This window comes from Triturus cristatus, chromosome 3_2 (assembly GCF_964204655.1).
Source record: "Triturus cristatus chromosome 3_2, aTriCri1.1, whole genome shotgun sequence".
Lineage (NCBI taxonomy): Eukaryota > Metazoa > Chordata > Amphibia > Caudata > Salamandridae > Triturus > Triturus cristatus.
In genome coordinates, this window is record NC_140584.1 from 578,979,527 (window position 1) to 579,002,795 (window position 23,269).

Sequence of the window (23,269 nt, forward strand, 5' to 3'; positions counted from 1 at the left end):
GCAGTGCCATCCCCATCCTCATCCCTGACTCCAACACTGAGCCGAAGGGGCATCGTCCAAAGTCAACTGGAGCCATGCCGTTCAGGACGGACCCTGAGCCCTATTCTTACGGGCTAGGATTTGGGGAGGAATGGGAGGGGTCATGGATTTCCAAGGAATATGAGCCTTATGAGGAAGGAAATATGGACTGGTGTGAATATTTGGGTGAAGCCAGTGGACTGGACACTTCTCCAGATACTGGCGTGTTTTCTCCACCTACCATGGCTATGGGAGCATCCTTCGCTATGGTGGTAAGGAGGGCAGCTTAGTTCCTTGACCTTAGTCTACACTCAGTGGTAGTCAAGATGAATGTCTTGACAGAGGTGCTGCAACCGGGAGTGCCCCCCTCAGAACCACTGCTCTCTTTCAACAAAGCCCTCATGCATATTCTACTTGGAACCTGGTCCAAGCCCAACACAGGATCTTCTGTGAACAGGACAATTGCCCCTGTCCAGGGACCCAAACTTCTTCACCCAAAACCCTACCCCAGAGAGCTTGGAGGTCCAAGCCTCAATGTCCCATGTAAATTCTGATGCATTCCCTTCCACACCCCCGGACAGGGAATCCAAGAGGCTGGCCAATTTGGGGAAGAAGAGGTTTTCTTCCGCTTGCGTGACATTGCGATCTGTGAACACTGCGTGCAGTTTGGGCTGCTATTCTCATGCTCTGTGGGATACAGATACAGGTGCTGATACAGATACATGTGGTCCCAGGCTAGTGCAGATTGGAGGGATGCAGCCAAGTTCACCATTCGCTGTGGACTAGACACCACTGACTCACTAGGCTGAGCGTTTTCATCAACAGGGGCCCTGCGCCGCCTGCCTGATTGAGGACTACTGGCTTTTCTGGGGATATCCAGTCCTTTCTCAAGGTTATGCCCTTCAGAAAAAAGGCGAATTTGGTGCTGGAGCACCTTTAGAGACAGTAGGGCTACGGCCAGTTCCTTGGACCTTTCTATAGCCCCTCCTCACCCACAATTCGCTCCTTTCATGGCCATGGAGGGAGCATACAGCTGCATCCTTACCTGCCCAGCCACTGTGGTGCGCAAGCTTTCCAGCCCCTCGGTGGCTGTGGACGCGGTACCTGCTGGCCACATGGGTTGGGTGGCGAGGGGTTGGGTCAGTCCACCACCCCCCTCAGCCTCCGCCTCCAAACTCACCTAGTCTGCCCATTTACCATCATGGGCGGCAACCAGTGGGTGGCAGGATTCTGCATCACCTGCCCAACTGGCTGTCCATAGCATCGGACAGGTGGGTTTTGCAGGTTGTCCGAAGGGACTACTTCCTCCCCTTGGAGTCAGCTTCTCCCTCCATGCCATCTACTTACGACTGGCTGACAGAGGACCACCTATCTCTTCTCCACCAGGAAGTGACAGCTCTGTTGGCCAAAAAAGACTTAGAGAGAGTACTGATGCCAAAAGTAGGTTGTGGTTGTTATTACCACTACTTTCTGGTGCCCAAAAAGTACAGAAGCCTTTGTCCTGTCCTCAACTTGTGCTCTCTCAATTTCTTCCTCAAGAAGGAAAATTACAAGAAGCTCACTCTTGCTAAGGTGCTGTCTGCCCTGGACCCTGGCGACTGGATGATAGCTTTGAACTTGCAGGACACATACTTCCACATTCCCTCCCTGCCTGCCCACTGGCGTTACCTGTGTTCACGGTGGGCCACAAGCATTTTCAGTTTGCTGTGCTCCTATTTGGCCTCACCAGTGCCCCTTGGGTGTTCACCGAGGTGATGGCGGTCGTTGCAGGTCATCTGTGGAGATCAGGGGTGCCAGTCTTCCCCTATTACGTCGACTGGCTGAAGGTCCACCTTCAGACTACGGTGGACATCCTGCATTCTCTGGGGTTCACTATTAACGTGCCGAAGTCGCACTTGACTCCCTCTCAAATGCTCCCTTTCATCTAGGCTATTCTGAACATAGTTAAGCTTCTGCCTATAACTCACTTCGAACGCCGAGTCCCGGATACTCAGGTTATGATAGCGATGTTCCAACCTCTATCCTGGAATTCGGTGTGACTGACTGAGGCTGCTGGGCCTCATGGCCTCCTGCTTGCGACACATGCCCATTGGCAAATGCAGACTCTGCATTGGGACCTGCAGTTTCAGTGGGTGCAGCATCAGAGGAATCTTTCCGACATGGTTAAGATCTCGCAGGGAAATGCAAAGGATCTGGAGCAGTGGCTTACCAACCGCAATCGGGTCAACAGCAGACCCCTCTCCCTTCCTCAACCAGATCTAACCGTAGTGACAGATTTGTCACTCCTGGGATGAGTTTGCCATATGGGAGAGGAGGAGATCAGAGGACTCTGGTCTCCGGCAGAATCTGGACTCCACATCAACCTGTTGAAGCTCTGAGGGAACCGATTGGCATTGAAGGGTTACCCTCCATCCAGGGAAGGCTAGGGCAAGTGTTCATGGACAATACCACCGCCATCTGGTACAGAAACTAGCAGGTGGGGTGGGGTCTAGCACCCTTTTGGAAGAGGCCTTGTGTCTTTAGACGTGGTTGGAACAGGAGGGCATATCCCTGGTGGTTCAACATCTGGTAGGTCCTTTGAATGCCAGAGTGGACAAACTCAGCCGAAGATGCCTAGCGGATCCCGAATGGCATCTCCATGCAAAGGTGGTGCAAGGTCTCTTTTCAGGAGTGGGGAGAGCCTTAGTTAGATCTGTTCACCACTGACGAGAATGCGCACTGTCAGCAGTTCTGTCCTCTGGAATTTCCAAGGTGGCTCTTGCTGGGAGGCATTTTGCATCTTGAGTGGAGCTCAGGCCTGTTGTATGCCTTTCCGTCCATACCACTCCTGCCCGGAGTTCTCAAGAAGATCAGGAAGGACCGGGCCCAAGTCATCCTTGTGGCTCCAGATTGGGCATGGAGAGTCGGGTATCCTGAGCTGTTGAATATGTCCATCGGACCTACGATCAGGCTGCCCCTTCAGGAGAATCTTCTGTTGAAGCAGCAGGGGAGGGTTCTTCACCCGAACCGGTCAACGCTCTGCCTCCTTGTGTGGAGATTGAGTGGCAACAATTTACAGCTTTTGATTTTCCGCCCGAAGTCTGTAACATTAACTTGGCAGCCAGGCGTCTCTCTACCAAGATGGTTTACGCCTTCCATTGGGTGAAATTTATGGCATGGTGTACAAAAAGACAGATTGATCCCCTTTCTGCTCCCCTTTCTGAGATTCTCCTGTTCGTACTATCTCTTGCCCAGCAGGGCTCTGCTCTGGGCACTGTTAAGGGATATCTTTCTGAAATCTCTACTTTTTTTCATTTCCCTGACCATCCTTCCCTTATCCAATTGGACATAGGTTTTTTAAAGGTTTGCAACATATGTTTTCTCCCACCCCTTTCGTTAAGCCTCAGTAGGTTTTTATTCTGGTCCTGACGTTCCTGATGACGCTCTCCATTTGAGCCCTTGCATAACTGTCCGCTCAGACTCATTATCATTTAGATGGTCTTCCTGATGGCCATAACATCTGCCCAGAGGGTCAGTGAGCTTCAGGCCTTGTCATCCAATCCTCCTTATCGTAACATCTACCTAGAAAAACTGGTATTCCGTAAGAGAGCTTCCTTTCTTCCGAAAGTGGTCACTACATTTCACGTAGGCCAAACTATTACTCTGCCTACTTTTTACACTCCGCCACGTCCCTCCAAAGAAGAGAAGTAACTTCACCATCTGGACCCAAAAAGACTGTTGTTGTTCTACCATAACCACACAAAAGAGTTCCAGGTGGATGACCAACTCTTCGTGGGTATATCCGAGTGAAGAAAGGACAAGCACTACAGAAGAGGGCCATCGCCAAATGGATTGTACTCTGTATAAAAATCTGCTAAATTGGCTAAGAAGCAACCCCCTGAGGGTTTCGTGCTCATTGCACCAGAAGTAAAACGTTCACAACTGCGTTAGCTCGCTTAGTTTCGGTCCTGGACATCTGCCAGGCAGCAATGTGGGATTCCCTGCACACATTTATCAAACACTACTGTCTCGACAGTCAGGTCCGTAGGGATGGGCACTTTGGCTGTTCTGTCCTGCAAGACTTTCTCATGTGAAATTGGTCTGCAGACCCACCTCTGGGGAGGTATTGCTTGGCTATCTATTCTAAGGTAAGGAATCTGGGGCTAGAAGTTTGTATCGGATAAACCAGTTACTTACCTCGAGTAACACCTTATCTGGTAGAGACTCTATCTAGCTGCAGATTCCGTACTGACCCATCCATCCTCCCTGCTCTGCGAACAGATTTCTAGGGAGTTTCTACACCAGTGGTCAGCGTACATCGTGGCTACGCGCTTCTGGCGTGGAAAATTGCAAAAGTAACATGTCAGCTCACCTGGGTGGCACCCATGAAGGCACTGCAAATGTCACATCTGTTGCAAACAACGCCACACGGAGCTGAGCAACGTCACCTACCGGCGCACAAGGGTACTGCTCAGGAAAAAGTTCTGGCTCTAGTCTGACGCCTGGGGATAATTCTAATGTAAGGAATCTGCGGCTAGATAGAGTCTCTACCAGATAAGGAGTTTACGCCGGTAAGTAACTTGTTTTTCTCTCTGACACAAACTTGAATGAAAAGCTCAAGAAGATGCCTGTAATAGGGTGCTTTATAGAAATAGCTCTGAGGTAATCTAAACGTGTGCCGGTGTGAGTATTAAATTTGAAATCAAAGCACTCACTATAAAAGAATATGTGCATCTCAGCAGGTTTTATACCAGAACAGGAAAGGTTGCCTGAATTTACATACAACTCCTGTGCAGTCCAATCTGGTATAACATAGTAATAGAGAAAGCCTCCAGGCCTGCTCGGCGCTGTCTGGGTCCTGGGAGGCCTGAAACGGGTGTTGCTCTCCTAAACTTCGGCTGATCAGGCCACATTGAAACATTTGCAAGTTTCAACTGTGACAATTTCGAGTCTTTGGTGAATTTTACATGCCAAAATGCTACAGTCACTCTGCTCCTGGCATTGCGTTTGCCCAATTTTAGGTCAGAGGTTGCAGGTGTGACCCCAAGTGACGGCCATGCAGTGAACCCCTAGCACTGAAAGTGTTACAAATAAAAAAAACTAAGAGGGTAATTCCAGCACCAGTAACATAATTCCTCATCATTTACATATTAAGTTAATAAACCAATGAGGATCATACTGGTGATTCATGTTCTCCCTTTTACGAAATATATTCCAAGACAGTTCTAAAAGTATCGAAGTTAATTACTAACACATGTTTCATGTTTTACGGAGAATCTCTTACCTGTGGGGATTGAAACCTCAAGATATATATTTGATAAGATTTGTGGAAAATAAGAATGGCATTATATAGCTGCTACACAAAACATTGTAGCTTTCACTTTCTTTCTTTTTTTTTGAATTTGTTTTTATTAACATTTTCAATTTTCAAGCCCATCTGCAATACCATACAATGTGATTTCCTCATTACATACACAACGCCCCCAACTTTCAGTCGTTTTTCCCCATGTATCAAGGGTCGGTTTACCAGTTTTTCAGAACATTCCGCAACCATCCCTTTGCCCACACCCAAATACACCTTATTATTATCTCCTATATACACCTTGGCTAGTCGGAGTTGTCTGATAGCGCTTCTTCCTGTGGGGGATCACAGATGTTACCCCGATACTCGTTCCATTTCCCCTATATCCGTGTCCATTTTTTGGGACATCTCCTATGGACATATACTGATTTTTCCGTTACCATTAATTCGTCCATACCAGTACACCATTTTCACAGTGTAGGGACTTGCCGTGCTCCCCACAGCTGCGCTATATCCCTCTTTGCTAATGTCATACCGAGCGACACCCATGTTTGCGCTGCCTGATTGAGGTCTGTGGGCTCCCAGATGTTTAGTATGCATCGCTTTGGTTCTGGTGCCACCGTTATCTCAGTGACCTGCGAGATTGTGCGCATGACTGCTTTCCAATAGTTGTTAATGTTTACACATTCCCATAGTATGTGCCAGAATGTACCAGGTTCCCAACATTGTCTGACGCAAAGCGGTGTATCTGCTCTGTGTAACTTATATAAAAGTGTCCTGGTGTAGTATGTGCGATGTAGCACCTTCAGTTGCACTAATTTAAATCTAGCTGGAATCGCTACCTCTCTTGTGGAAGCCATCGCTTCCTGCCAGTCCGACTCATCTAGCTCGCCCAAGTCCGCCTCCCATCTAGTTTTCAGGGCTTCTGTCGGGTCCGGTTGGTTATTTATAATTTTTTTTGTAGGTGAGTGAGATGGCTTTTCCCATCATATGATCTGTTAGTAGTCTATCCTCGAGGGGTGATGATTCTGGCACTTTCGTGCCTGGAGGGATTACTGCCGTTAGTGCATGTCTTATTTGTAGATATTTATATGTCTCTGTGTCTGCCAAGCCATAGTTTTGTTGTAATTGCGTAAACGGGATAATCTTCCCCTTTTCCCACAGGTCCCCCACCTTCGAGATGCCTATCAGGTCCCATTGTCTGAACCCCTTCGTGTTTCTGAGTCTACAGAGTTTCTTTGTGTCCCAGAGCGGTGTTGCCTGCGTCAGGACTCCCTCCCAACCCATGTCCCTCTGCACTTCGTGCCAGATCTTAATTGTATGCGCTGTAGGACCTGTAATATTTTAATTTTTATTCCTGTTGTAGAGCTCTCCCATGATACCGTCTGTTCCCAGGAGGTATCTATCCATGCGATACGCCGGGTCTTCCTGGTAAGCATGAAGCCACTGATTTATTACCGCCAGTTGGGAGGCCCAGTAGTATATTTTGATGTGCGGGAGGGCTATTCCTCCATCATACCAGCCCTTCACTAGCTTGTGCATCACAATACGTGTTGCCTTACCATCCTACAGCAACTTGTTTACTTCGTTATTGACTTCCTTGAAGTATGATGAAGGGACCGGAAATGGTGTATTTTGTAGGACATATAAGAATCTGGGGAGCGCCATCATCTTAAAGAGGGCTGCCCTGCCCAGCAAGGTGAGTGGCAGTGAACGCCAGCACTGTACATCCCTCCGAAATCGTTCCAGAGGTTTCATAAGATTCTCTGCAATGAAGTGTGTGTCCTGGCATGTTATATAAATCCCTAGATATTTAAATCCTTCGGTCACTATCCTGATGTCACAGTTATGCGGGAGTCGCGGCTGATCGCCCGAGAGTATGTAGATGCATGACTTCATCCAATTTATAGTGTATCCAGATACCCGCCCATATGCTTCACAAATATCCATAAGGCAATTAAGAGAGCGGGCCGGTGAGGCCAGGTAGAGCAGTACGTCATCGGCGTATAGCGATATTCGATCCTCCCACCCCACTGCCCATCTAAGCCCACGGATTACTTGATCTTGCCGTATCCATGCTGCCAAGTGTTCCAACACTATTGCAAATAGCAGCGGCGACAGTGGGCATCCCTGCCTTGTCCCTTTTGCCAGCGGGAAGGTGTCTGAGATGCGCCCATTGGCCACCACTTGTGCCAGCGGTTTTGTGTAGAGCAGTTCCACCCATTTTATGAATTTGGGTCCGAATCCCAATTGATGCAGCACCGCGAACAGGAATGGCCATTCTACCATGTCGAAGGCCATGCGTGCGTCCAATGAAAGAATTATAGCATCTTCTGTAATTAGGGATTTTCGTGCCATTACACTGTGTACTCGTCTTAGGTTCTGTGCCGTGTTTCGGTGCGGGTAGCTTTCACTTTCATTGGTTTGGGGCGTTTAATGTATAACCCTGTTAATCTAACGTGTGTTAATAGGCTAGATGTGATGATTGCATTATACACACAAGCGTGTCTGCAAATGCTAAAGGTCCAAATAATAACAGGAGAACAGCATCTGTAGATGGCTAATTTGGGACAGTTGAAATCACAAGAAGAGTATGTGGGACATTGGAAAATTCAACCAATGGCTGGCACACATAATGAATGTAGATGGGTGATGAATTAAAAAGATCCAAATGGAATTTCTAAGATCGCATCTGAAGATTATCCAAAGAATTAGCTGGGGATAATAAAATCAATCCAAACATTAGTCTATGTAGGGTTTACAGTCTCAACACCTATCAAACATTTACAAATCATACACTGGAATGCCGCTCTCTGACGGAGACCATTATCCTGGCCCATAATGGAAAATCTGCTTGGTTTTATTTTCATATGCATCAGGATAACTCTATTGACAAGCAACGAAGACCAAAATAATGTTGTAACATAGATAGTAGACAGGACCTTTCCATTTCCAAAATCTGAGAAAACGATAAAAGAATTTAAGAATATCGTGGAAGAAAGTCACTGTAAGTATATAATACAATAATACTATAATCGTAAATGGTTTTGCTGAAGAAATCTGTGACTTGGGTGATTTAAGGAACACCACAGCGCCAATATATAGGTGATTGGCAGGAAAACTCAATAATAGAACAATGATTTATCAAACACAATATCATAGTCCCACAAAGTATATTTGGAACATCTAAATCTGCATTGACAGTAATTGTTAAAATGCTGAGAGGCGTCAAAACTTTTCTTCAACTTGTATATTCTTACAGTTACATCTAAGATGTAACATTGATCATTAAAATCGACTTTGAATGAGTAGAATCAGAAAATGCTATAGCATATTGTGGACAAACATCAGTTGCTAAAAAACAAAGAGTAAAATTGACACCAAACTCTAATGTAAGGTTGTGAGGTTTGCGTAATACCGTAGCACATTATACTGAAAATGGCAATTACAATGAACTTTTGGAAATGTTTTAGGAAACTATGAACATAACATGTGTATTTGTAACACATGAACAGCCTAAAAAACTAACCTGCATAATATGAAACTCCGGATTAAAACAGAGAGAGTCTTGGGTGGCAGTTGGTGTGGTACAGAACTAGATGTCTCTGTTAGAACCATAATAAAATAATACGGATGGCTTGCAAATTGCATAAAGGTAATATACCACCTGTTATAATTAATCTAGGTAGAACGTTTAAAATTATATAATCAGGATTAAATCACTTGCTAAATACCCACTAAAACCATCTCTATCTCCTCCTATGCACATTTTCTCAAAGTCTCAAAGAGAATACAGTATGTTATCTGACGTTATATGCTACTGAGTTTTAAATTGTGAAGTACAAAGACATAGTGATTACTGATCAGGAACTGGTGCTGGATGGCCTACAGCGTTTTTAAAGAGTCTACAAGAATATATCGGGTCACTCTAAATTGGGATACAATCATTGTAACTAAAGATACACATGTTTATTAAAACAGGAGCAACATCGTAAAGAATCACCAGTACCTGGGTGGCACAGAATGTGAATATAAACATTGGATTATCTTATTCACATTAAATTTAATAAATGAAATAAATGTTTGAGGGCATGCTCCAAGTATTGACGGGCGACTTAGCTTTTTAAGAATTTCGGAGAGCGAAATGCACTACTACTAAAAGTTTTGAATTAAAGTTAATATAGCATCTAGAATGCAACTCAGTACTGAGAATCACAAACCCTGAGGCAGTCAATAGTACATAGTAAACAATTTCTGCATATTTGCCACAGTGCAAAAATTCAGACTTTGAGATTGGGATAGAGGTAGATAACTTAAACTAGAAAGCAAGTGGTTAAATAATGTAAATGTGGTATGCGCTTGAATCTGCTAAAACCGGATTGATAACTGCAATAGAGTACAGTGATGTGGTCAATAATCCGAATTATAAGTTATTTAGAAAGTGCTTGTACATCATCATTCCACTTGTTCTCGAATCTGGGCAATCCAGCCATGACAAACAAAACAATTTGAACATGAAGGTTGTGGTACAATCTGCCATTGGAAGCAAGAGATTATCATCCAAGTAGATCATTAAAATTGCTTGAAAAATTGAATCTGGCAGGATCAATAATCAATCCACTGAAAATGCAGTATTGGCTGCAGTCATTAAATACAAGCGGTTCCTACATTTTTATCAGTTTTACAGTTGGATTGTAACGTGTGTGTGCTACACAAGGTGCCTGGATATGAAGATTGCTTATGGCATCTATAAAATAATACAATTCGCTCACCTATTTTTTTATTTGCTGTATGTAAACTGATTTCAGATGATTTTACTATCGACCACTGTATCTATGTAATTTATGTAACCGTATTAAAAGGGTTAATAATACTTCACATTTTCAAGGTCAGTTGAATGAACAATGACTTATTAAGAAATCTGTACATCTTAATTACTGTGCGCAAAAATTAAAAAAAATCTATATATTACAAGGTCTGTGTAACCTATTTCTGTCGCAAGCAACCACTAGACTATCAGAGCAAACTGAAAAACCTCAAGACAGACTCACGTCAATTTTAGATGTCCTTGCGAAGGCTCCCACAGGGTGTACGTGGTCGTAGAGGATAATGACTCCTACCATCACCCGCATACAGAACAGCAGCGTTTCGGTGTTTGTGAAGCGGCTCCTGTACTCCCTGCAAGTAGAAAGGGGAGATTGTGAGGACATAGACTGGAACCAGGGGGAAGAAAGGCCATGCTGAAGACAAAGGGGAGAAATTCAGTGAGAGTTAGGTGATGAAGTCAGGGTGAGATGACCTTCTCTGAGCAGATGTGGGAGCTGGATTATGGGGCAGGAAGGAGTGTGTGAGCAGAGTGAGGAGAGAGACATGAGTCGGGCACATCGGTTTCAAAATCACCACTACCTATAATCGATTCTAACTGAGAACACCCCTGATGCATCTCAGCCTTAACCAGCAACACTGCTAGCACTCCACGACCTTACTAGCAACAATGCACACACCAAGCATACCCACACACTTCAAACCGAACCAACATCACTGCTGGCACATCAACCAAAGCTACCAATACTGCTATTTCACCTCGTTCCTGGCGAATATATGTTGTTACTATGCATTCCGTTGCAAAGCATGCCTTTTCCACGCATGCGTTACAACGGAATGATTTTTCTACGCATAGCCTTTACCTCGATTTTCCCTTTACCACGCTTTTTTTTGGGGGGGGGGGGAGACCCCCCCAAGCCCCCTTTTTTCTTTTTTTTTGCCTTTTTTTCACGTCTTCACCGACACTAAAAAAGGACTGACGCATTTTTTCGGATGAGGTAGAAGACGTTCCGTGAAGACGTTGCTTGCGTGATAAAGACGGTCGTGGAAGCAATACGCGTTGTGAAGACGTTTACGAGGTAAGTGTACCATTGTAAACGTAACGTGTAGAAAAGCCTTCGTGGTAAAGGCTGTTTCCCTTTCCTGGCCATCAACTATCCCAGCCCACCTCCTTTCAAGGCACAGCGATGGCAGCTTTCCTTAGAGTTTGACTCGTTTCTCAAAGGTAGGATGTGGGGCAGTGACCGCACTGCGACATCAGTAGAACTCTGTTGCACCACCGCAAGCGTTACCTTCACGTCCACAGAGGTGTATAATGTATGTCAGGACTTTGCAAGGACACTCCGGTCAGTCGAAAATTGTGATTAATGTGCGGAATTGTGTGGAAATTGAGGACAAAAGGCTTTTGAACCATGTTTATTCATTAAATGGTTTTGAAAAGGTGGTTGCACTGTGATTCTATTTGGCTCCAGTGTTGTCTAGGTGACATGACAGGATCTGTTACTTCCCCTTATCTTCCTATACTTACGGTGGAGAAGAATTTGTCAGGGACGAGGGGGGTGCAGCTGGCATCTTGTGTTTCAAGACAATAATATATCTTTGTTCAAGTGTGTCTGTGGCTGGCCTACAGTCTAATAGGCTGCTCACACAAATGTATTCAGTACACAACGAAGAGGGTAGTTTCAGTGACAGAATAAAAGTCTGTGAAACTCTGCAAATAATTTCAACCGCTCCGTTAAACAGAAGTAAATCAAAGAAAATATTTCTGGGATGACGTGTCCACCTTACATTGAAGTAGCAAACAGTATTAGAAGAGGTGTCTTACTGTCGTTTTTAATATAGACTCCCATCTTAGTATGCTTGAGTGAAATGCATAGAAACCTTCTGTCTCCCTACCTGCTGCAATGTCTGACTATGGGTGGGCCATTGGGCTTTTATCGAAAGAGCGTGCTACAAAAGAGATGTTTTTATATCCCTACTCCATGGAGAGTTCACTCCAGCTACAATTCATCTCAGTAAATATTTCTTTCAGGATAAGAATGCTGGCCCATACGTTGCACGAGTATGCTATCTGAACCAGAGACATTCGGTATCTTTGGACCTCTGCATCTCTTATGAAGCCTGGTCCTATCTGTAGCCTCTACCCGGCTCTGCTAGTAGGAGGTCCTTGTTCTTTCATTTGGGGCTCTCTCCATCCTGTATGCATAGGGTGCTTGGCGTGCTAGGTCGAAAATGTTTTGCAATCTGTAAAGAGGAATTAGAGTCTGTTTTAAGAGCATTATTTTAGGGGAGGAACTCGTAACAGGCAAATCTGGGCTCGATCTTTTGAGCTCTGGTGCGGCTCCGGCCTCTCTAGTCTCTACCACATCCAGCCGCTGCGGACTGGAGGTGAGGGGAGGTGGCCAAAGAAGGGTGGGGAGTCAAGCTGAGGTTGTGGCATCCTGACGGGGCCTTTGGCAGGTCCTGAACCTTAAGCCACACAGTGGAGAAATGGGGACACAAGTGGCGTAGCCTAGAGGTCATGAGCCCTAGTGCAAGCAATGAAGCTAGGCCCCCCAGATGGTACTAAAATACTGCTATGAATGCGGTGCAGTGAACTCATCACACCTCTGGACGCCGGTGTCACTGCACCTGATACACTAATGTAGTTCATAGTTCTCCAAGTTCCTCATTTTCCTTGCCTTTCTTTCTCACCTCCCCTATCTCCACCCCACTCTCATCTCCTTCATCCGCTTAATGCTCTACCCTCTATCCCCTTCCTCAGTCTCTCTCTCTTCCCCCTCTCCTGGCTTTCGCCGATCCTAATCTCCTTCCTCCCTGCTCTCCTCATTTCTAGTTCCTTCCTTTTCCTTGGCCACTTTGCTCACCTTTATCTCCTTTCTCGCTTAACCTTATTTCCTTCTCCCATTTTGTAACCTTTTCCGATCACCCCCATTCTTTCACCGTCTCCTTTTCTTTCATCCCTTTCCTCTCTCTTCTGTTTTGTTCCTTTATCCTCTACCCCCTCTGTATCCTGCTCCTTGGAACAGAAACACAGCCAAGGCCCTGGCATGCACCGGGCCTTTGGAAAACAAAACCAGAACAGGCAGCCTCTGAAATAACATCAGCTGGTGCAGGGCAGACTGTGCCCCTTCAACCCTTGGGCCTGGGTGCATTGCACCGACTGCACCAATGATAGCTGCACCCTGGGGAGACGCGGGTCTCCAGGCGCCATTATGATGGTGGCATCCGGCTTTTAAATTGAGGCTGAGAAAAGACAGTGGATTCCAGCAGCATCTGGGGACGACCCTGAGCCCCAGTGTGACCGATCATTAGGTGTCTGTAGTGGTGGATGTGGCATGGCAACGAGGTACAGGAGAGGAAGAAGTAGCTACAGTAAACAGAGGGTAATACTCTATGGCTTTGGGTTAGGATTACACTTTTCCTCGATGCATTACAATGGGTTTGCTGGTTGCGAGGGTAGAGAAATGGCTTCACCAGCATCGATCCAGAGCACCCGTTCCACCTAAAGACAGCAGGCGGAAGCCAGAGAAGGGCCATGGAGACTCTGCCTGCAGCACGGAACTCCAGCGATGGCCAAGTTAAGGCAGCGGTGGGAGGAGCTGCCTTCATCAGGGGGAAGCCCCAATGATTAAAGCACTGCAAAATTTACTTGGATCATTAAGGCTAATAGAGAGAAGGCTTTCGTCCCTAGCCCAGATGTTTGAAGTCAAGAAAGAGCATATACCCACAATGGAGACAAACATGGGTACCATACAGCGGAGGTGAATATGGAAGACACTGTTAAATAACTGGAAAAAGCCTCCTATAAAGCCCAGGGCTTAAACGACTGTGCTTTAGATTTTATGGTCAACCATAATATCAAGGTAGAAATGCTAAAAATGAGGTCAAGTCCAACAAACTTTGGATTAGGAGCTTGCCTGCCATAGATGAGGGGGTAATCTGCATTCAGAGGCTCGGCCTGCAGGGGTATATCCTGGGAGACGCGTCTGGTTATCGTATATCTGTAGTCCAACGGTGGCAACCAGGACCTCAGAGGGTCGAAAAAACCAATACTGGAACGGTGTCGGTCAAGCTGGAGAACATATGCAGCAAGAGATGATCACTAGGGCGGTGGCCAAGAAGACAGACATTGTGTTTAGAGGTTTGAGGATCCCCTTGAGACATTGTCACTCACTGCCGGCCTTTTGATAGACACCTCGTTCTGCTATCCACAAGTTTGAGGGCCTAGGAAGGGTGCTGGACCTTTGTTTATGGGTCCTAATGCTGCCAAATCCGACCTTACTTCCAGTAAAGAGTATTGCACTGTTTTAAATGAGACAGTTGGCAACGGTGTTGGTAATTGAGGATGTAACTGTGAAGACTGCTTCGATACTTTTAATTTTGATGTTTTTGTCCCTTTCATCTAGGCCTAAAATGCATAATGCTTTGAGATTCGCATAGTGAATAATGCTGTTAATATGATATTTTTCTCTCCTTTCGACGTATTTGAGGGTAATTTGGCAGGTTTGAGCTTGCTTTATATAAGTCTTGCTGTGATTGCAATATATATCTAATGGTTATGGACGAGATCCGTGTTCCTGTATTTCTCTGATTGTGACGGGGTTCCTTCTGATGCTGGACTGCGTAATTTGGTTTGTGTTTTTTCCTCTTTTTTTTAACTGAATAAAATTGATTTCAACCTAAGTGTATTTTTTCACAGCTGAATTTTAATTCAATTGTATATACACTTTCACTTCTAGCTGGTAGTGGAATGGACAGCGAACGAACTGTGAGAAAAATGGGTGTTCAGAGGGATTTCAAGATGGTAGTAAAATCCAAAGTATATGTCTGTGTCTACCAGAGTGTAAAAACTGGAAGTTATCGTTTGCTCCAACTGAAGGGCTGATTAAATGACCTTATTCAGCTTCTTTTATTCTTCGGAATTCATGGCTGGGTATGGAAATAATGTATTGTGACTTTATGTAGGTTATATGTAGGTTATATACTGTTAATTTTAAATCGGTGTAAAGTGATCACAATGAATTGAATTCAGGGTTTAAAGCAAAATATGTCTGTGTCCAAAAGAGTATAAAACTGGAAGGTAATGTTTGAAGGGCTGGTTAAATGACTTTATTCAGCTTCTATTTATTCTTTGAAATTGATAGCTAGGTATAATTTGCAATTGTTATACGGGAATAATGCAGTAGTCGTCTACACGCAGTGTTTTAAATCGGTGTAAAGTGATCACAGTGTATTGAATTTGGTGTTTAAGGGGTTAGTCCTGTTCTTAATTTTCTTCCTTGCTCTTTTGCATATATAATGGATTAAAAAACACACAAATGTCATTCAATAATTCCTCAATATTGCACAATAGAACATTTAAATACGATTATAAAAAGAGTCCTCCCAGCAGTGTCAAGTTCATAATGATAGTATACTTAATGATACGGTTTATAATTAAATTGTCTGTTGGATGTTTAATTTAATTTTATGTCACAAATGTTTTAACTCAAAGAAATTTAACAATAATAAGATTAAAGCAAATTGAAAGAATTATTTGCACAACTCATCTTCTGTATCTTATGATTGTAAATGCAATTATAACTGCATTTCACTAGCGATGCCTTGAGCAAGCAGTAAGTGTTCCTGAAGAAGCGTTCACTGTATCCTGCATATCGCGGGTTCAGGTGCCGACTGGGCGGTCTCACCCTTTAGTTCAGAGCTTGATAAAGTGAGCTCTGTTTATTTAGATGCTACTAACATATGTTTGAAAAAAAACACAAGTTATAGTAATTTACCAGCGACATTGCTTTGTCATTGTTGTGAAACAATCTTTGCTAATGTTTTTACAGTTTTCCCATCATTTAGTAGACCCGAACGGGCATGATGGCGGTGAAGATTTTTAATAAAAGGGAGTGTTATAAAATGGTGTGGAATGTTGTCACTTCAGGGCTCAATGCACTGTTTTAGCTGGCTGTACCTTAACAGACAGCTCTCTACAAGCCCCTGTGGTCCTGACATAACTCTGCCTTTTCAATAGTCACATCATGATGCTTCTGATGTTGTGCAGAACCTTGCCTCTCACTGGGTACCTACAAGAGCCCCCAACAATAGTCTTTCCGATCAGTAATCATCTTGTAGACCAGGCGTGGGGATCCCCAATAACGAGGTTGCATCTAAAGCAGCGATCAGCGTCCCCCTCAGGGGCATACAGTTACCATAGCTGTTACAATAGTTTTTTTTGATCACCTACTGACCAGCCATCTTTTAATAATAATTCACTCCTGCAAAGGGAGATTAAGTGCCTTGTCCAGAATAAAAAAAAAAGATAGGGTCTCTGGGTTCAAAGTTTCAATTTAGTCACTAAACAATAACCCACATTTATACAGTCATACGGTTGCGAAAATGTTTGTTTATGCTACTGCCTACAATCCTTAATATCACACAACCAGTCCTAAACAACAGCGTTGCCAGCACACAGTAATCCTTAATACGAGCTCTGTCAGTGCACCTCAGCTCCAAGATGCGGCACTACTGCTAGCACACACGTGCCAAATGGTATAAATGCCAGCACACCTGAATCCCAAGCAAAAGAACTGCCAGCAGACCTCAAGCCAAGCAACAGGCAAGGCACTTGTGTACCAAGCAACAGCACTGCCAGCCATTCTCAATCTCAGCCTACATTCTTGCTAACTGGCACCTGAGCCCAAATAAACACCCTGCTAGCACACAATAATTCGAAACAGCATTGCCACTACACCTCAGTCTTAATTAATATCACCACCAGCAAACCTGAGCCCTCAATGGCACTGCAGGCACACACACTAATATTCCAAACAACAAAAGTGCTGTGATGGCACCTCAGACACATACAACAACACTGCTCGCACGCGTTCACCCTAAAGAGCTGGAGTGCCAGCACAGCTCTCTCTCGCCTCTCACCAGCCATGTTCACCGTCATTGCTTTGGCCAGATGGAGGGGAAGGAGATATTTAGTCTTGGAAGAGCCTGTCGCTTTACTCACGGGGTCTCCAGCATGACTCTGCACACGCATGCCATCGTGCTCAGGCAGTCTGTTGTGTCTTCGATGGGGAGGGTCTTGTTCTGAAAGGAAAGCATCATAGGGGTCAAGAACAGAGAGTAGGCATAGGGGAAGGAGGAACATTTGAAACTTCAGTTTCCCATGAACTATGGGTAAATAAAGGCCGGGCAACCCAGAGCATGTTGTATGTGCAATTGTGTGCATCTTTAGAAGGTTCCTACACCTCTGATGGCTGTGAAATGTATTGTCTATCTCCCCTCTCTGGAAAGGGACATATCCAGGTTCGCATCAGTACCCCTTGGCTCAGGAAGGTGCAGAGACAACATGCACACACAGGGAGCTTGCACACAGAACAGATGCACATGGGGGCAGTTGCATATAGGCAGGCCCACTAGAATAAACAAATCCCCCAGCTATAGCCTTTTCCACATGATTAAGTATTTGACGCACTTGCCACATAATCCTTCATGCACTGAATAATGTTCAGGATTTCAACAACAAAACTGCTTCTTGCTCAAATAGATCAAAATTGACTATAGCCACCACCACATAGCTTGCCATAGAGTGTCAAGCCCATTGCTATATATTGGCAGATCACATTTCATTTTATTGTAATATTTAGGCCACAAACCGATAATAATGAGGTAAATCCTTTACCCAATGTTAACATGTGTAGATATGAAAAATGAAGTAATGCTTACAGAAAATGCACTGAATTATGTCACATAATTGAGTCAACCCTGACCCGTAATTTGGTCCTCCCCTGCCACATAATGCCAGTGACCCTACAGATAGGAGTGAACAGCTAAAGCCAACACATTGACCTAAGGATCAGGCACTTTCGGTTCCAGAACTGCAGAACACAGGAAAACGTTTCTTTTAGAGTTTTATATAGCTCGAACTAGACCCGAGACATCGGGTATCACAGCGCTTTCATGAGCACCAGTTCCGTTACAGAAGGACCCATTCATTTTTATTAGGCACGGGGAGATTGAGAATCACAGGATGTTGAGCGTCGTTGCCGAGACTCGAACCTGGTTCCCCAGCTTCGAGGTCGATCACTCTAGCCCTAGGGCTACACCCTCTCCTCTCTTCTTGCAGGTAATAGACACACTGGAGTGAGTAGTATACATCAGGCGCATGAGGTGGCGCTGAGAGTCCAGCAGCACCCGAAACTCTGAGCTTGGGTCGGAAACTCTAAATGCTGCTGCCGTTAACAAGGATGGGTGACCCCCCGAGGAAGCACCTGAAAACCTGTTGCCCTGTACCCTTGGGTTCTTACCCCATTCGGGTCCGGGGATCCTTGTTGCCAGCTTCCGGTTCAGAACTAGAACAGAACTATCGATCAGCAACTTGGACAGCGCTTGAAGATGCTGGTGCTTGAAACCTTGCTCTGGCACTACTCACTTACAGCAACATTCTCTTTCGCTCTTTCTCATCTCCACAGCTGCTAGTGATAGGTGCATTTTTGTATTATTCCTTTCTGTAATATTACTAATATAATGTATTTTATGCAACTTTTTAAATATACCATTATAACTATTGCTTTTTTTAACTACTCGATTGCCTGTACTGTAAGAATGCATACATATATATATATGATCTGCAGTCAAAATATCGATTTTTTTTATATTGACCTACACTAATATCGAGTTTTTAATATCGTAGGGACAGAATATCGATGTCAAGAATATAGGTGACCAGAATATCGACCTTAAGGTAAGTAATATCGAAGTAAGTAATATCGTTAGCAAAAATATCATTGTTAATAATATCGATATTTATATTAGTGTTATGTATTTTAGTATGTATTTTATATGTATGTTTCACATTTTTTGTAATGTATTTTTATTATTTTTAAATATATGTATTAAATGTTTAGAAATTAGTAATTTTTTTAAAGTAAATTTTGCGTTTTAATATCAGAGAGGGTTGTGGGTTTACAAAGGAATAGGGTGAGAAGTAATTTAATAATAATTAATTAATTCATATGTTTTTATTTATTGTTATTGATTGTTAATTTATTGTTAATTATTAATTGGTAATTCGTTTTTATTAATTGATTAATTTATCAGTATGTTAAATATAATTAATGTATTATTTTTATTTATTCATTGTTATTGTTAATTGATTGTTAATTAATCATTAATTGGTAATTAATTTTTAATAATTGATAAATAAATGAATTCTGTTATTTTTTTATGTGTAGCGGGTTGTGGGTTTATAGGGAAATAGAGTGGGAAGTATTTTAATTATAAATAATTAATATGTTTTTATTTATTGTTATTGATTATTAATTCATCGGTAATTATTAATTGGCAATTAATTTCTATTAATTGATTAATTTATAATTATGTTAATTATAATTAATGTATTATTTTTTATTTATAGTTATTGTTAATTCATTTATTGTTAAGTTATTATTAATTGGTAATTATTTTTTATTAATTGATAATTCAATTAATTGTGTACTTTTTTATGTGTAGCGAGTTGTGTGCTTATAGGGGAATAGGGTGGGAAGTAATTTAATGTTATTTAAGTAAGTATTAATTTAATTTTATTGGTATTTATTATTCTTATTTTCGTTAATTAATTATTAATATGTTATTTATTTTACCAAAATGTGTTAATTAATAAGTATGTTAATTTAATCCCTACGCTATCCTACAATCTTCACACTGTTACACTCACTGGAGTGGGAATAGTAATTTTAACCCCTACGCTATCCAACACTTTCGCTACTGCTTCAAATTCACTGGAGTGGGAATAGTAATTTTTACACCTACGCTATCCAACACTTTCCCTACTGTTGCACTCACTGGAGTGGGAATAGTCATTTCTACCCCTACGCTATCCAATACTTTCCCTATTGTTGCACTCCCTGGAGTGGGAATAGTCATTTTAACCTCTATGTTATCTAACACTTTCCCTACTGTTGCACTCACTAGGGTGGGAATATTAATTTTCACCCCTACTTTATCCAACCCTTTCCCTACTGTTGCACTGTTTGGAGTTGGAATAGTGATTTTATTTGTTCCGCTATCTAATATTTTTTGTATTATTTTAGTTAATGTAGTATATAATTAATTTAAGAAAGATAAAAAAATGTTTTTTAATTTGTGATGTGTATTTATTTAATTTGTATTTATATTATTGTTTTATGTGTATAGATGTATTTATAATTTATAAGATATTGTTTAACAATGTATAAGTTATTAAAATAATTATTACAAAATATTAATAAGTATATATTATATATGTATATGTTTAATTTATTTTTACATTATATATATTACCTATAATTTTTAAACATTTTAAAATATTTTTAACTATGTTTATTATAATTATATGTATTATTTACTTCATTTTACTTTTTTTTTTACTTAAATACAAAACGATATTTTTAACAACGATATTTTTGACATCGATATTTATATATATATTTATTATCCAGGTTTTGGCCCACAGTGTGGACGCCGGCGCTCTGTGCATTAACCTCCAGCAGGGCCACGCCGGTAAATATACATCCAATTTCCCCTCAGCAGAAAAATGGTCACACATGCTCAAAATTCCAAGTTTCATGGCGGTTTTATTAGCACAAAAGAATTTCTGCCATGCCCAAGGCGTTTTGGTCTTACAACTCAGACCTTGATCACGGGATGGGATATATATATATCCCACAAAGTTCAAAAGGTAAAACGCACACTTAGGAACTGCCACCAAGTGATAGTTTAATGGACTTCAGTTGTAACGTGTTTCAACAAACGAGCTTCCTTGTGTGCCTCTTACCTTTTGAACTACTTTGTGGGATATATATATAGATATAGATAGATATATATATGCATTCTTACAGTACAGGCATTTTGTGGTGGCATTTCCTGAGTGTGCGTTTTACCTTTTGAACTTTGTGGGATATTGTTTACACACCACCTCCCCACGGGTCCAGGTTCCAGAAGGAGTTCTGTTGGTTTGAAGGGAGATATATATATATATATATATATATATATTTATATATAGTCACTCTGTAGGTAGAGTGATGATTTTGAGAGATAGGACTTTCTCAGATTTTTGATTGGTAATAACTTTGCCACGGTTAGAGGAATTTCTGCAAAACTCTGCAGCCCTATTCCTTTTTTTACATTGCTGATGATGCAAAGTTTCGAAGTGCTTTGTTTAGGAGGTGCGCAGAAAAAACAGGGGTCTCAAAGCTAACTTTTCCACCAATTCATTTTCCATAGACTTTTTAGACAGACATGGCAGCAAAATGGCTGAATCGATTGTCATGAAATTTGTCAGGAATATAGCTTATAGTGTAGAAAGGGTCCTTTCTGTTAAATGATCCTGATTGGTTCAGTAGTTTTTAAGTATAAAAAAAGGGACAAAAACTTAGTGATATATTAGGCTGCTGTATATCGCAGTACATGGCGATGATGAAACAATATTACCACACTTTTCCTTTGTTCCATGCTTTAATGTAAACTATAGGTTATTACTGTTGATTTAATATATGGGAAGGAATGAGGCACTTTAGCAGGTTCTGTGGAGGGGAGAAAATAGTTTTATCAATTTATATATATTTAAAAATGTTTACAGAGAACCACAGTAGTCTCACGAAACTACCTAGAAAGTACTGTGGTACTTACTGAAATACCCAAAAACTTTATATATGAGAAAACAAAATTAGACATAATATAGGGTGGCTCTTACAAGAGCCTTTTTTTAAATAAATATATTTAAATATGTTGATCAAGCCAAGCTTTTGGGTTTGAAAGGAAAAGATGGTTGACATTGGTTGTAAAATAGACACCATCAGGATGATACAGTGCTGCATTGGAATATTTCATATTCAAATGAAAAATGGAAGACATTTGATGATCCCGAAGAAGCTGATACTCTCTTGTTGACATTGCTTTTATTGTTTTCAAGTTTAGCAGCATTTTGAGTAGCCCACTTCCACTTTTGTCTCTGAAAAATGTTTAAAAACACAAAGGAGCCGATTCCGATCCGTTAAAAATAATTTGCGTACGACCCGTATCCGTATTTTTTTATGTACGAGTCGTACAAGTACCGTACAAACTGCCAAGTACGATTCGTACGTGAAAAATATCTACGAATAGCATCGGCAAAAGTCTACGAGAGTGCGTCGGAAAGTTTTTACAACCGAATATCGTAGGGAAAAGTGTACGACACGTCCCCGGACAGTTTTACGTTCGAATCGTAAAACTGAAGTCCGAGCGCACAAGTACGATCCGTACCGTCCGTCCGAATATACAACCGCATGTAAAACGTCCAGTACGGAGCGAACTGTGTACCACCCCTACCCCGGGCACACTGGGCGAGGGGTATGAGTCGTACAGCCCTCCCCAGCTCCCCACCCCTCCCGCGTACATCCACACCATACCCCCAGCCCCCCATGTACGCACCGTACCCCAGCACCCATACGTGAACGTGCCGTACCCCACCTCCGTACCACAGCCCCATACCTGTACGCACCGTACCCCTACCCCCCCAGTATGTACGGTGCGTACCCCCACCCCCGCATGTATGGTGCGTACCCCCACCCCGGCATGTACAGTGCGTACCCCCACCCCCGCATGTACGGTGCGTACCCCCACCCCCATATGTACGGTGCGTACCCCCACCCCGGCATGTACAGTGCGTACCCCCACCCCCGTATGTACGGTGCGTACCCCCACCCCGCATGTACGGTGCGTACCCCCACCCCCGTATGTACGGTGCGTACCCCCACCCCCGTATGTACGGTGCGTACCCCCACCCCGCATGTACGGTGCGTCCCCCCACCCCCGTATGTACGGTGCGTACCCCCACCCCTGCATGTACGGTGCGTACCCCCACCCCCGTATGTACGGTGCGTACCCCCACCCCCGTATGTACGGTGCGTACCCCCACCCCCACATGTACGGTGCATACCCCCACCCCGTATGTACGGTGCGTACCCCCACCCCCGCATGTACGGTGTGTACCCCCACCCCCGCATGTACGGTGCGTACCCCCACCCCCATATGCACCGTGCATACGGGGGTGGGGGTGCGCACCGTACATGCGGGGGTGGGGGTACACACCGTACATACAGGGCTGGGGGTACGCACTGTACATGCGGG

General features: G+C 43.2%; 1 protein-coding gene across 5 annotated transcripts in view; it reads right to left on the bottom strand.

Annotated features, from left to right (window-relative positions):
• Positions 1-23,269, bottom strand: part of LOC146857737 (CYFIP-related Rac1 interactor A-like) — a 176,382-nt gene that overhangs the window by 40,686 nt on the left and 112,427 nt on the right. For all 5 annotated transcript variants that reach the window (XM_085648346.1, XM_085648349.1, XM_085648347.1 and 2 more), the window contains 2 exons: positions 17,130-17,209; positions 10,351-10,477 (listed from right to left, as the gene is read on the bottom strand). In XM_085648346.1, the coding sequence (XP_085504472.1) occupies positions 10,351-10,477; positions 17,130-17,209 (207 nt within the window). The remainder of the gene's footprint in view (positions 1-10,350; positions 10,478-17,129; positions 17,210-23,269) is intronic.